This window comes from Miniopterus natalensis, chromosome 11 (assembly GCF_054644295.1).
Source record: "Miniopterus natalensis isolate mMinNat1 chromosome 11, mMinNat1.hap1, whole genome shotgun sequence".
Taxonomy (NCBI): Eukaryota; Metazoa; Chordata; class Mammalia; order Chiroptera; family Miniopteridae; genus Miniopterus; species Miniopterus natalensis.
Genome location: NC_142091.1, coordinates 18,694,982 through 18,710,774, shown reverse-complemented (window position 1 = coordinate 18,710,774; position 15,793 = coordinate 18,694,982). Strand labels below are relative to the sequence as shown.

Here is a 15,793-nt window from a genome sequence, read left to right as displayed (position 1 = left end):
GCATATATCTTTGTGAATAAATGTTTTTAAATTTTTTGTGCAGACACCCAGAAGAAGGATTGCTGGGTCATGTGGTAACTGGATTCTTAATTTTTGAGAAGCCTCCGTACTGTTTTTAGGTTCTTTTGTTTTTTAACTGCTTAAGTAAATCAGTAAAATATTAAGCCAATTGAATAGATAATGGGATTAAACTTGTTTATTTTGGTCTTTGTTTTTATAAAATAAATATGTCTATTTTTGTACCTATGCTGTTTCTGTTCGACTGAAGTCATTTTCATTTGTTGCTACTTATTTTGTTCATTCAGGTTATTTCACAGTTGAGAATCTTGGGCAGATCAGTAACAGCTGGTGGCAAATTTGATAGAGAAATCTGGTCTAATGAACTTTCTCCTGTCCTTAATCTCTGGAAGAAACTAAACCAGGTTAGTAGTGGAAAATCGTTCTGATTGTTTCTCCCTAACGTTTTTCCCCCTTCAGTTTTACCTACAAATTGTCCATGTTGGTAAAATTTGGCATTGACCTGCCTTTAATATATACAATATTTTGGAATGAGATGGAAGAAATAATAGTAACAGAAATCGATCCGCCGAGGAAGCAGTGTCACCAGTGTAATTTGTCTTTCCTGGTCGTGTGCTGTGTCATCCCCTATACCTGCTATATTTTTGCTCACACCTTGCCTTCTTTCTCCAGAGTGTCATATTTTGGGATAGCATGTCCTGAATCTTGTCCTTTTAGTGAACATTTGTGAAGTTGCAAGGGACAGCTCACATTGCTGAGTATGTGATCACCTACTAGCTCACTTTCCTTTGGACTGGATTCTTTTAAATTTGGGCAGTTCCTGAAGTTCATGAAGTTGACTTTTCCCACTGTGTGAAGTTTCCTGAAATATGCAGTTTAGCCTTCCTTGCCTTACCTACTTCTCTCCATTAGGCCCATTGCATTTTATTGTTGTCCCATCCCTTCCACTCCTATCCCCTTCGCTAATAACAAGCAGATACCTTCTTCATAACTCTGGATAATTTTTTCCTGTTATTACATAAAGAGAATCAGGGAAGGGACTTCAAAGATAGATAGATAGATAGGTAGGTAGATAAATAAGTAGATAGGTAGGTAGGTAGGTAAGTAGGTAGGTAGGTAGGTAGATGATAGATAGGCAGATGATAGATATAGATGATGATAGATAGATAGATGATAGATAGATAGATAGATAGATAGATAGATAGATAGATAGATAGATAGATAGATAGATGATAGACAGACATTATTTGCCTCCTAAGACCCAACCCAATATAAGAAACTCATTAATTCTTTACCTTTTTCAACTCTTCACTTTTCTCATTTGGGTTGTAGATATAGTCTATTACTAGCTCTCTGATGTTGGATTCATGCCATACATAACTCCACAGTTCCTACATACAAAGGAAAAAGTGGGGAGCCTGGTTAGAGTAAAATATAGGAATATTGAGGTAAGTGTGGGGCAGAAGCACAGATTAAAGTAAATGATGTTGAAATACTTTATTGTAGGGGAGGCACCTTGGGATCATATTTATAAGTTCATATAGAGATGATTAAAGGTCATATAAGGTCATATTTATAAGCTCAGTAGACTCTCAAAATGAGTCGTCATTCTAAAGGGCTACACAGAGGGGATGGAAACTGTGAATCCCAACCTAAAACAAAGAATCGAAAGGAAGGTGAAATACAGATTTTTGGGTAATTTTTCGAACCCATTGGCATGTGGCTGCTTTGGCTTTATTGTTCCTAATAAAGATAGATAGGTGTCCTTGGACTAAACCTGGGATTCCCACCTTTCAGTTCATGTTCTACTCTTATTAATCTCTTTCTGGATCATATAATTCACCTGTTTGAAAACTTATTTGATTGCTTAGGAATAAAATAAAATGCCAGCTTGTTAGCATGGGCATTTGTGGTCTCATCCCAGACTGGCTGTCTTCATTCTGACTTCTTTGAACCACATGTCCCATGTTTTTCTACACTTGAATAGTTGCTGGGTTTTTTGTATTTTTGTTTGTTTTTAACATGCCAGCTACTTTTTAACATTTGTATTTGTTCGTGTGGTTCCCTATGCATAGATTTACCTTTCTCTCTGTTCATGGGGTAACTTTTTTATAATTCTTACTAGTCTAACACAAATACCACTTCATAATTTGCAGAGATCTGCATTACAAACACTGGAGGAAATAATGAAAATGAAATGATTAAAATGAAATACTTCTTAATATCTCTTTGGATTGACTCTAAAGATCACTTTTCATTAGTAAGACAGGATCAATGTGTCATTTAGAATAGCAAATGCCAGTTCTTAGGGGTGTTTGTGTGTGTGTGTTTATATAATTTTTAGTTTAATACAGTTTTACCATTGTTTATTATAAAACCACACTGCAAGGTAATATAAAGTTTTATTAAAATAGGACAGAAATGAAATATTTTACCATTTTTTCTTAATGCAATATACTGTAGTAAGCATTATCATGCTTACTACATGGACTATGAAATTCCACTGCCTGGTTTAAAATTCTGACTCTGCCACTTCTAGATATGACTGCACATTTTGTTTCACCTCTTTGTCTAGTTTCCTGCTCTGTGAAATGGGGCTAGTGATTGCTATAATGACTAGATTGGTTAATACTGAGTACATGGAAGTGTACCCAGCCTATGTTAAGTGCTCAATGAATGTTAGCTATTATTATGCAAATTTAAAAATAATATTAGGATGAAATTGCTTTAAGGTTTTTACATTTTGGAAATTTGATATACCTTTGATAACTAATCAGTGAATTTAGAAGAATAGCATACATTTTCTGTATTAATCTTATGTAATTAACTAAGAAGCTTATCCTAATTAGATAAAAGAACAGGTTTGTAGAAAAATGTTAATATATTGGGTCACTTAGAATTGTAATTAAATTGTACATGCAAAGGGTTTTCAATCAAATGCTAATCGAATTGTTTTAAATTAATTACTTTTTACCATAATTATGATCATTATTTTTTATGAATGATTAATATCAGTTCTGAATAAATGTTACTTTTAGTGTTTTTCTATTGTGCTTCTAGCGTACAATATTTCATATACATTTCTATGTGTCTGAATGTGGATGTGTGTATACTGTTTCATTAGACTTGAGTTTTTTAATACTCATTAATTTCATTATTTGTCCACTAAATCAATAAATTCTAAAAGGAAATCTTAAATAATATTTTGCTCCGTTATTCTGAAAATTTTTTAAAATCAGTTTTGAAAGTCAGAAATCTAGGAGACCTAATCACATTTTTATCAGGTCACTTAAGTATCTTATTTATAAGATAGAAACAGTTTTTTTCTTTTAGTTTTTCTGTTGTTGCCTTTGTCAAAGGAAAAAAGTTAATAAAAAGTATAATTTCACTGACAATTTATTTTTTATTTTTTTATTCTGACAATATAAACACTATAAACATTAATGGCAAAATTTGTGGTTTATGAGTACTACTCCTTTTTAACATTGTCATTAGCATTAAATATATAGTTATGACGGTGCCTGATGCTTAATAGTCACTCAAAAAATGTTAATTTTATTATTGTTGTTGTACTGTTTTTACAATTATTAGAAAATAAAGTATTTTTAATTTACCTTTGGATAGGTAGTAAAATCAAGATAGAGAAGGGGTCTGCGTGAGTTTAGCATTCTACTTTATTGTCTCTAAAACTTCTAAACCCAGAGATTTATTGTATTATCTTCAGTAAAGTATAACACTCTTATTTGCATGGTCAATATAGATTCTTTTCAAAGTTATATTAAATTTATAATAGCCAAATCTATCAATGTTACATTTCATCATCATAACATTTTGTTTATTGCCTCTCTTCTTTCCCTGAAGCCATTGCCATAATTTAGGTTTTGGTTCTTTTCTCACATGGATTATTGCAGAAAACTCCAAATTTGACTTTCTTTCTAATATATACTTCCTCCAAGTTCTATTTCATATCATTATCACATTAATTTTCCTAAAGAAAGTATTTTTTCTCACAGCTTGACTCCATATAGAACCTTCTCTCTCAGCCTCTTCCATGGTCAGGCTGATCTCAGTGCTCCATAACCAGCCATGGTGGATTCTGTCTGTGAGAGATCCTAGAAGTTTCTTCTGGGATTTCCTAGCTATGCTAAGCCAATGGCCAGCTGAAGTCCTCGCATCTCACAGAAGCCTTTTCAGCTGTTATATTTTTCTCTCCATGTATCTATAGTACTAATTTATAACTTGCTTAATAGTTCCCATAAAAGTTGTGTTTTAAACTAGGCAAGTTAATATATGGCAGTTAGATAGAGGAATGCTCTTATTTGGGAGAGTTTTGAAATTTATGCATGTAAATGTTTCAAGTGAAACAGCTTAGTGCCACATTCTCGTTTTAGAGTTTTTTATCATTATTATCAAGTTATGGTTAATCATTAACTGAGTTAAAATAATAATTAAGCGATGAAAATAAATTTTTGATGAAAAGTATATAGTAGCCATTAGGTTCTAATCACTTCCCATTAAATATATAAAGGACTTTAGCTGAGTCACTTCTGAACTTTTTCTTAGCTTCTCCTTGGGTGAAAAAGGAGTTCTCTGCATTCATTTGTTCGTTTGCTCTTTCATTCATACTCATCAAGTGTCTGTTGATGTGCCTGCTGTATGTTAGGCACTGTGATAGAGGAGCTGTGATTTACTAAGTGGTGATAACAACACACACAAAAATATAGGTATGACAATATTCTTTGGGATCCCAGGTGAGGGAATGATTAATTTTGCTGAGAGTAAGTCAGGGATGATTACATGAGTAAGAAGTAATTCTCTTGATAAAAATAGAGGTTACATGATGTGTAAGAAGTTCTGTGAATTAATAAAAGAGGGAATGGTATTTTAGGGACCGGAGAAGTCTGCTCAGTTTGTTATTATAACCTGACAGAGTAAAGGAAGCTTGGAATGGAATGGTGGCTACACATTAGAGCAAAGACTTTAGTAGCACCAGGCTGGGAAGATTCAAATGCTGTGCCAGAGTGGGATGTGACAAAGCTATTAAGAAGGGGATGTGGAAGTAATAAGTAAAGATCTATGTTTTATAAAGGCAAAACTGATGATAGGAACAGTGGATTAGACTGAGATAGTAGAGGCCTGAAAACAAGTAAGAGGAAGTTACAGTGTTCTAAGAGCAAGGTGGTGGGAACTTATATTGAGTATTGTGGCAACCTGAAAAGTAGAATCAGTCTTCAGGGGGCTATTGTACGGATCTAGTAGAAAACAGATTTGAACACAATGTCAAACAAACAAAAATCTTTAACTTCCACAGCCAAAAGTCTTTTTATAAGTAATGTTTTATTGAGCCAAAACACTAGTCAAAAGGAAGACCTGTACCATGGCTAGATAGAAAAGACAATGCATGAATTGTCCTAGAATTTTGCTAGCATTTTTATACATCAGTTAGAGGGAAGGGGGGAAAAGTAGTAGTCTGAAGGAAATTTACATGAGCTATATAGGCAAAGAGGTGGGAGAAGGTGAGGGGGGTCAGCTCTGGGATAGGCTCAGAGTTCACATACAGAAATGCCTAATCCTATGAGTGAGCAGTGGGTAGCAGTCTGGAAAGCCCACCTGTAAACAACAGGTGCCTGACTAAAATAATCTGCTGAAATAGCAACCTGGAAATTAATCCAGAGTTCCAACAGGCAATGGAAGGAATGTGAGCAGTTTTCTGTTATATGGCCAACAGCCATTAACAGTCTTAACAGTTCTCTTTCTGTCACTCTCAGATGCTGTAACTGAATTTAGAGCATCTCAGAATTTTCTCCTTATGAACACTGCAAAACCATGGACTAAATATTTTTATTATTATTCTTATTTGTATATTTTTAAAAGTTTCGTCCTAGCAGTATTGAATGACATTGCCATAGTCAAGACCTTTTATTTATTTAGCCTTTCATGCTTGAAGGCTAAGATGTTGAAACTTTTAAAAATATATATATATCTTTATTGATTTCAGAGAGAGGAAGGGAGAGGGAGAGAGAGAGATAGAAACATCAATGGTGAGAGAGTCATTGATCAACAAGCCCCCGACGGGATCAAGCCTGCAACCCGGGCATGTGCCCTGACCGGGAATTGAACCGCAATCTCCTGGATCCTATGCCGACGCTCAACCGCTGAGCCACGCCTGGCCGGGCAAGATGTTGAAATTTTTAGTCACTATATTAGTGATTTTATCTTGTTCAGGAAAATACATAATATATATAAAAATGTAATTATAACTTCTAGCATTACTGTGTGTTAATATTAATTCATGTTATATCATCTTTAAAATAGTTTAAATGCATGATTTAGTAACATCTCATATTTTTGCGACATTTCCCCTGGTATGTCTGTTGAAAAACTTAGTATAGTAGTTTAAAAAACAATAATTTGAAAAGCAAAATACTGAAAAGCATGACACATGAAGAACCTAATCTTACTTAAAATTCTGCAGGTATGCATTTGAAAAGTCAGTTCATGCTTTAAACTTTTTATTACGCACCAGCTACCACCCAGCAATTTTAATACCTAGTTGATGGTGATAATGGATGAGATTTACTGGCATTCTGACCAGTTTACATTTCCTTTATATACCTTGAGAACTCTCTTTAGTTCTCATTTAAATTACCCATATGGTAAGAGTTACATATAAAATTATCTCTTTTAGGGTGATAGAATTTGTTGAAAGAGAAAAAATAGGTGATGGACTTTTTTTTCTGAGCAATAATTGAACAAGTTGACCCAGTACCTATTTTATTATTTCTTTGTGTATTTGTCAAATTGAATTTTTAGATTCAGCATAGCTTAATTTCAAAAGAATGCATTGAAATTAAATTAAAATCTAGAGCACTGGAACAAACAATAGGACTGTTACTTTCTTAATGAAAATTAGACTCTTGTCTAGTTTTCTTCTTTTAATTAAGGTGAAATCATATAAAATATAATTACAGTACTTTGGCTTTAGAAATTTTAAGGTAGGGAACATATCTATAGTAAATACCTTTGTTGGATAAGAGGACTTCTCCATTGTGCTTAGAGCTATTTGGAGGCTTTCAAAAACTTCTGAAACTCAGCAAATATAACACTGTCAATAAGTCCTAGGTGAAAGATTTTCCTTGGAATTTAGTTCTTAGTAAAACTTTATCTACTACCACCAACCCCCAAAACCTGTTATGTTTTTTTCCTTTTCATAAACAAGAACTATGTAATTTACAATAAATCAATTTTCACTTGTGTATTCCAGGCAGCAAAGCAGAAAACACACTAGGTATTTCAACAAATAATTTAATATAGGGAATTGGTTATACGAGTGTTGTAGGGCCCAAAAAACAATAAAAGGGAACAACTAAATAACTGAGATATTTGCAGGAAGTATTTCCCCTAGAGCTAGGGAAGCAAGGGATGAGTCTGAGGTCATCAGAACCGAGAAACTTGGAGAAAGGTCCCAGGGAGGTGGGACTCAGACTTTGAGGAGAGAGTGGTGTCTCCTCAGAAGTACTGATATGTCCATGCTTGGCTGATTCTGATGTCCTGAAATAAGCTGGACGCTGGAACCAGCTGCCGCAAGGGGTTAAGGACTGTTGCTGAGAAGATGCTGAGAAGAATGCAAGCTAATAGGAGGGGCAGAGTTTCTTTTTTCCTGTTCATGCTTTCCATTCTCCTCTAGAAATCCCATTTGGCAGAACCTAACAGGATATCAGCTGGAAAAGGAGAACTTCAGTTTGCAGTCTCAGCCTCGGCATCACCCAGCTAGACACAAAAAGAATAGAAAGCTGGGTTGATTTGGAGCTGAGAGCTTATATCTCCTCTCCAAGAACAGGGTATGCCTTTCGATAGGGTGTGCCCTTCCTTAAGGTATGCATTTCTGGGGTACACCTTTCCATGGGGTACACCTTTCGATAGGATATGCCTTCCCATGGGGTGCGCCTTTCGATAGGGTATGCCTTTCAATAGGGTACACTTTTCGATGGATACGCCTTTCCATAGGGCGCGTCTTTTGATGGGGTACGCCTTTCCTTAGGATGCACCTTTCGATGGGGTGTGGCTTTTGATAGGGTACGCCTTTCCATAGGGTGCACCTTTCCATAGGGTGCGCCTTTCGATAGGGTAGGCCCTTCCTTAGAGTATGCCTTTTCATAGGGTATGCCTTTCCATACGGTATGTCTTTCGATAGGGTGCGCCTTTCGATAGGGTAAGCCCTTCCTTAGGGTATGCCTTTCCATAGGGTGCGCCTTTCCATAGGGTGCGCCTTTCAGTGGGGTGTGCCTTTCCTTAGGGTATGCCTTTCGATAGAGTACACCTTTTGATAGGGTGTGCCTTTCGATGGGGTATGCTTTTTGATGGGGTGCGCCTTTCGATGGGGTACGCCTTCCGATGGGGTGCACCTTTGCCTTTGATTTTTATTCTGTTTTTCTTTTTGTAACGTTCTGTTTCTTGATTTGCTTGGTTCCATAATTCCCTCACTCTTTTTTTTCTTTAAGCACTGAAAGCTATGTCACTATTTTAATGGTACTCCACAAATTTGTATATGTGTTTTCATTATTGCCCAGTTTTAAATATCTTTAAATTTTCATTATGATTTCATCTTCTGCAGTATGTTGTTGTTGTAACGGGAGAGAGTTTAATGCAGGGACAGTTTACACAGGAAGGGGCAGGGCAAAGGAAGTCAGCAAGGATGGGAAGCACTGTAAGATTAACAATAGCAGTGAACAGCTAAGGCCTCTGTGCCTGAGCTGGCAGGGAGGGTAGTCACTCAAAGGAGCTGTGACTGTCTCTGTTGGAGGGGCTGCTTGACAAGAGCTGCTACAGTTGGGGTTGGGGGTTGGGAGAGGGACAAGTGCCAACCTGTAGCCTAGCAGGGAGGGAGCCCAGAAATAAATGCTCCGAACACTCCCCCTTGCCTCTGGTTCAACCAAAGGACTCTAGAGCAGAAGGGTCACTTTATTGCAAAATAACAAGATCACCCTCTGGGCAAAGAGCTAAGTAGAGAAAACCTAGAGAAACTGGAGGTGGAAAGGGTAATACCGAACACAGCCTTTATTTTCATTGCATTTCAAAGCAAGTTGTGTATATAATTTGCTTTGATATGCGCCCTAAATAAAGAATTTCATCTTCTGTAACTACCATATTATTAACATTATGTTACTTTACTAAAGAAACTATAGTTTAATTAACAGTAATTAAATTAAACAATAATTAATTTAATACCAGTCCATGTGCAAATTTCCTGTCTACAACTATATTTTAACAGTTCATTTGAACTCAGATCCAAACAACTGCTACATATTGTGTATAAATGTTATCTCTCTCTAAATCTAGACATCCCTTCCCTCCCTTATATCATGAATTTTCAATCACATGTTGGCTAGTTGAAACCATGTCATATGTCTTTGTTATAATGCCCTATATTCTGATTTTAGCAGAGTTGCTTTATTGGTGCTTGTTTTACTTGCTCTCCTGTCTCCCAAATTGCTACAGGTTTGAACTTAATTTTAAAGGCTGAGTATGTGAAGTTTGTTTGTTTACATGACTGCTTCGTAGGTAAAGCTGAATTCGTTATACTATATCATAGTATAGTATAGGAAGGGCACACCTTATCGAAAGGCATACCCTGTTCTTGGAGAGGAGATATAAGCTCTCAGCTCCAAATCAACCCAGCTTTCTATACTTTTTGTGTCTAGCTGGGTGATGCCGAGGCTGAGACTGCAAACTGAAGTTCTCCTTTTCCAGCTGATGTCCTGTTAGGTTCTGCCAAATGGGATTTCTAGAGGAGAATGGAAAGCATGAGCAGGCACATATTGTGTGGTGCTAACTGATCAGTGATTTCTAATGGTGACAGTCACTTTCTCAATGTAAATTTCTCTATCAACTTCCACCTAATAGTGTTAACGCCCATCAAAATGATCAGAATTGATTTTTTTAAATATAGTGTCAAAACTTCTAATTCTCTCACTTCTTACAAAACTACTTGCTTGAGTTCTATTTAGAAGAGCTATTCCACATTCACTAGGACTATGGATTTACCATAAAGTACAATTCATACCAGAAAGTCAGGATAAATGCTTAATTTTAAAAATCAATTTCCAGAGTAATGAATTGGCATCCTAAAAATTTCCAGTGGTATAAATGAATTTTTATATATTTTTCTCTTTGTCACCTCCTACATTCATTATTTTACTCATGACTTTTATTTTAAATGAGGTAAAATTCACATAACAAAATTAAGCATTTTAAATACCGTTGTCTGCATTAGGTCTCTTAATGTGAGAGTGTGTTGTTATCTAGTATTCTACTAAGTTACCTCTTTTATGATAGTTTCACAGAACAGCAGAATCATTCTGGCCAAGTTATGGAGCAGATAGCCTATTAAATATACTTTCCTAGAAATAAATATAGCCTTTTTAATATGCCATTTTTTGTATTAATCACCTAGTTTTCAAAAAAAAATGTTGCCATTTTGTTTTACATACCCAAGTTGTATGTGAAAAATGGCTTTCTATCAAAGGAACAAGGGATACAGACAAAGCTAAATGTCCTCTTGACAGTGATGTCTGCAAATTGTCTACCTCTCTCCCTAGGTATAACTACTGGGTTTGGTGTTAATTAATATTATAGTATTTTAAGTAAAAGCTATGAAATTCTGACCCGGCCGGTGTGGCTTAGCAGCTGAGTGTCGACCTATGATTCAGGAGATCAAGGTTTGATTTTTAGGGCACATGCCCAGTTGCAGTGCAGGAGGCAGCCCATCAGTGACTGCCTCTCATCATTGATGTTTCTATCTCTCTCTCCTTCTCCCTTCCTCTCTCTCTGAAACCAATAAAAATATATTTTTTTAAAAAGCTATGAAATTCTGAAGGCATATATCATTAACAAACAATGTACATTTAAAACAAAAGCTGCTTTCTATTCACTTGCTAGCTTCCTCTCGATTTTTCTTTTAGAAAGGTGTGATAATAGCTTCCAATATCAGCTTCAGTACATCAACTCAAAATGCTCCCCTCCTCTGCGTTTCACAGCCTTGGCTGTACTTGCTTTACTAGTCACCAGCAATCTGGCCTTCTGTTTTAGTTCTTCAGCATTTCTAATTTAAACAGTTTATTGGGTAATTAGCACACATTTGTCCTCTGCTTTAAGTAAAATACCTTTAATTGGAACCAAACTAAATGAGCTTTAAAACATGACTGCTTTGGTTGCCTTTGATCCACCTGATAATTTGGTATGAAAAGAAATAGTTATTACCAGGTTTGGAAATCTAAGCTCTGTTTATTTGCTAATAACTGGCTTTGGGACAAACAAAACAGTAAAGCAGCCAGCTATCCTGGGGAATGGGCTTCCAGAGATTCTGTATAGATCTTTCAGCTCTTTAAACTCATCAAACTCATAGTACTACTTTCTTTCCTTTACTTGTTTTTGTTTTTGTTTTGTTAATTCTCACCTGAGGATATTTTTTCCATTGATTTTCAGAGAGTGTGAAAGGGAGGGAGGGTGGGAAAGGAGGGGAGAGAGGGAGCCAGAGAGAGACAGACAGAGACATTGATGTGAGAGAGACTCATCGGTTGGTTGCTTCCTATATGCACTCCAACCTGGGCTGGGGATCGAACCTGCAACCCAGGCATGTGCCATTGACTGGGAATCAAACCCCAGACCCTTTGGTGTGAGGGTGGACTCTCTAACCCCTGAGCAACACCTGCCAGCACTTTTTTCCTTTTCTAATTTACTTCTTTGCCCTCTCTTTCCTACAATCTTGTCAGAAATCCACTTTTGGATAGACACAATTTAATGCAAATATGTCGGATTTTTGACCATTCCAATTACGAATGCTTGGGACGGAATCAGTTGAACTTAAATTAATCAGGACTCTTTAGATTCCAAGTGATGGAAAACCCAGTTCAAACTGGTTTAGGCTTAAAAGGGGAAATTATGGTTCACATAACCGAAAAAATGTTCAATTGGTTTCAGTAGCAGCTTGTTTCAAGGAATTTGAAAGGATGTAATCAGGACCCAGTAATGTTACATATGTTATATATATGATATATATCATATGTATTATATGCATGATATATAATTATATAAATATTATGAAAGATCTGATTTACTGAAACTGTGAAACTGGTATGATACATGTGTACACATATGCAAACATACATATGCCCTGTTCTTTTATATGTTGGCACTATTTTTCATACAGACTCTCTCTTATTGTCACAAAGTGACTGCAGACTTCTATTGCATTTTGTTATCTCTGTTTGGTCGTGTGCCCCACCTTGAGCCAACTGCCGTGGTCAGGAAAGTGGAATGGTCTAATTCCTTAAGCTCTAAGTTACACACTAATTTCCAGAGTCCAGTGGGTCAGCTCCACTGGAACTATATGCACTGAGTTAGGAGAGGCCGTTCCTGCTCCTCAGAGTTATTAGGAAGTAGATGGCACTACGGCAGCGGAGCTGAGTCCTGAGGACGGAGACCTTCTGGCCTGCAAGGCCTGACATATTTATTGTCTGCACTTTACAGAAAAACTTGCTAACCTCTCATCTAGTCATTGCTTGAATTTCCTTTGGTGACAAAAATTCTTTCTGAGAGAGAACCATTTTCTGAAAGATCTAATTATATATATAAATATAACTACTTCCACATGTCATCCATTTTACTTGTCTAAAATAGCATCCCACTTAGAAAACTATTTCAGTTAAAACACAAAAATTCTGGATTCACACCTAAATTTGCACCAAATTAGACTAGTTTTTCTTGTCTAAAAGATACTCGTTGCATAACAGTTAAAATTTAAAATATCCTATAACCTTTTCCCTCAACAGCTTCATAATCAGATTTTCTATGAATACTCTTAGGTTTTTAATGACAAGATGAACTTTAAAATGTCAAAGCCGTCCTTCAAAAGTACATGATTCAGTCATTTGTATTTACTCATTTAAAAAAAAGCTTTTCTTAAAATAATCATCCTCCTAAAGATGTGACTGTCCTGTCTCAGTTAGTTTCACCAAAAAACATACAGTTTAGATGTTGTAATTTACTCATGGTGATTTTAGCTATATTTGAATTATAAATAATACTTAATTTGCTATTTTTTGTCTTAAAATTATGTAACACTAGCACGTTACTACAGCTATAAATCTTGTCTATACTTTATCCTTTTTAGAATGTGTAAAACATCTGCATTTATTTTTATAGTTAGAGTCATTTTACATTATTTTTTATTAAAATTTTGTGAAGGTCTACAGGAAGTGCATTATGCTATAAAAAATGGCAGTACACTTGGCTGTCTTCTGCTATGTTGTATTTTTCCCACTTGTAAACTTATCACAGATTTTACTACAGTTTGCCTTCCTACTTTTCATTTTTCTTTATAATTGTTGTCATCTTTCATTAATCGTTCACTTTTTGAGACCCAACTGTATACTGTTTTTACTCTGTTCAGTTGTTACTGCTGAACTTATAGCCCTTTACTTGATAGTCTCCAGACCTCTGTGCAGTAGAAATAAAATATGGCACCCTTTACGCATTGGTTCTTTAAAAGGGTGCCTTTTAAACACAAGTGGGAGCCATATATGTAATTCTAGTAGCCACATTTAAGAGGTGAAGTTAATTTTAATACATTTTATTTAACCTTATATATACTGAATATTAGCATTTCAACATGTAATTTATATAAAGATATTAATTTCATATTTTACCCCCTTTTTTCTTATTAAGTCTTTGAAATCCAGCTTTTATTTTATACTCCTGCACATCTCTAGACCATAGGGCTTACTTGGACTCTATTTGAATTTTAAGCCTTCTTGATTGTTACTCTCTTAAATAAACTTTTAAAAAAGTTTAGTACTTCTTTTGGATTATAGATAAATAGACTCTAGCTTGAATAATTTAAGTTTGGGCATCCTTGTGACAGTGCAGACAGTGCAGATTAGTTACCTCAACTTAATAGAGTGGATAAAAATAAACAAAATCCTTTAGATAAACTAAATTATTATTTGCTAAACTTGTTTAGCCTAAGATTAATAAATATTTAAATACCAGATATTCACTTCCAGGGATGTTTTTTAATATAAGGAATTACGGAAAGTCTATAACCCAAATTTTATGTCAGTTTTATCACTTAGTTGATGTAGTTTGGAGATGTGTTAAGTATTATTTATTGCATTCTCTGATTCAAATAGTTAATTCAATTTCAGTGTAAGGGGTAATCTACTTAATTTTGATGATATGATTTTATTCTGTTCTAGATTTAGTTTTGAGTTTACCGTTATTTACTTTAGTTTGTCCATTTATGTACATTTATGTGTGTTTATCAAAAATGACATCAGCAACATTAACATTTTAAATATAGCAGTAATAGAAATAAAAATGCCTAAATTTGAGCTCATAGCCTAAAAATATGCCTTCACAAATGATCTTATGGCAATATCATTTATTTAATGATGATTGCAAGATCATCATATTATTAAATTATTTATCATGCTAAACAGATGAAAAAGAGACAGTGCTCTCATAAAACAATTAGACCAAAGAGAAGGGATCTTTAACTAGGATTGTAAGCAGACTATAGAGAAAAATAGGATAATGCATAGTAGGTAAGAGAACAGGACTTCCCAGTTTTATCTCTTGACGGTTCTTGGACAATTTTAGAAAACTATTAAAGGTGATTTCCCCCCTTTTAACCACCCTTTAGAAACAATTGAGATTCCTTGAGTTCTGTGGTGTGTTTTTAATTTGAGAGGCCCTAGAAATACCATATATCAGAGCTTCTGTTATTGTAGAGATGTATAAATCAGTATTGACACACACTGGTCTTGGGTACAAGATCTTTAGTGTGGTTTTCCAACATATACAGGGGTGGGCAAAAGTAGGTTTACAGTTGTAATATAAATAATGCATTAATTAATAAATAATAATACAAGAATAAACTATTTCACATACTCACAACTATAAGCCTGCTTTTGCCCACCCCTGTATACTGGTAATTTTCAAATTAAATGTCCATTTACATTTTCTTTCAAAGCCATTATTCTGCCCTCTTCATAGCAGCAGAGTGAGAGTGTAGCTATTTTGCTCTCTTTGCATTGGCTTGTAGCAACCAGCGCACTTTGAACTTTTTCTACTATACTGACTATTCTTTTCACTTTTTCTACTATACTGACTATTGCTTCTCCATGTATTTCTCCTTTCTCAGTTCTCGCCCCCTGTTCTTAATTCCCACTCCCTTTGCACTTACATATTGGTGAACTTCAGAATTCTTTTCCTGTGTAATTACAGATTTTTGTAAATTTGCCATTCATAAAGCAAGAGTATTTGAAAACAGGTTAGGAGAACAAAAGGTTTTAATAACTTTTGAAGTATTCTGATATATCAGTGATTTATGTTACCTTTCAATTAATATGACATGATATACTGTTCTTTCAGAACTCAAACCTCATTCATCAGAAAGTGCCTCCTCCTAGTGACCGGCAGGGATCTCCGATATTATCATTCATCGTTCTTGAACAGTTTAATGCCATTCGCTTAGTACAAAGTGTTCATCAGTCTCTTGCCGCTCTCAGCAAAGTCATCAGAGGAACGACCTTATTGAGTTCAGAAGTACAAAAATTGGCAAGTGCTTTATTAAACCAAAAGGTAAGCCAATACTAAATATATGTTTTTATTTCATTATCTTGTAAGTGACTCTTCCATCATGTATACATTTGTCAGAAGACTTACAGTTAATAGTAAGAGAAAACCCAAGTTAAACTAGCTTAAGCCTTATTGG

At 35.2% G+C, this 15,793-nt stretch overlaps 1 protein-coding gene across 6 annotated transcripts in view; it reads left to right on the top strand.

The window, feature by feature from the left end:
- Positions 1–15,793, top strand: part of DYNC2H1 (dynein cytoplasmic 2 heavy chain 1) — a 244,128-nt gene that overhangs the window by 189,359 nt on the left and 38,976 nt on the right. For 5 of the 6 annotated variants that reach the window (XM_087821570.1, XM_016206739.2, XM_087821573.1 and 2 more), the window contains 2 exons: positions 306–422; positions 15,451–15,660. In XM_087821570.1, the coding sequence (XP_087677696.1) occupies positions 306–422; positions 15,451–15,660 (327 nt within the window). The remainder of the gene's footprint in view (positions 1–305; positions 423–15,450; positions 15,661–15,793) is intronic. The other variant, XM_087821571.1, reaches the window with a different exon arrangement.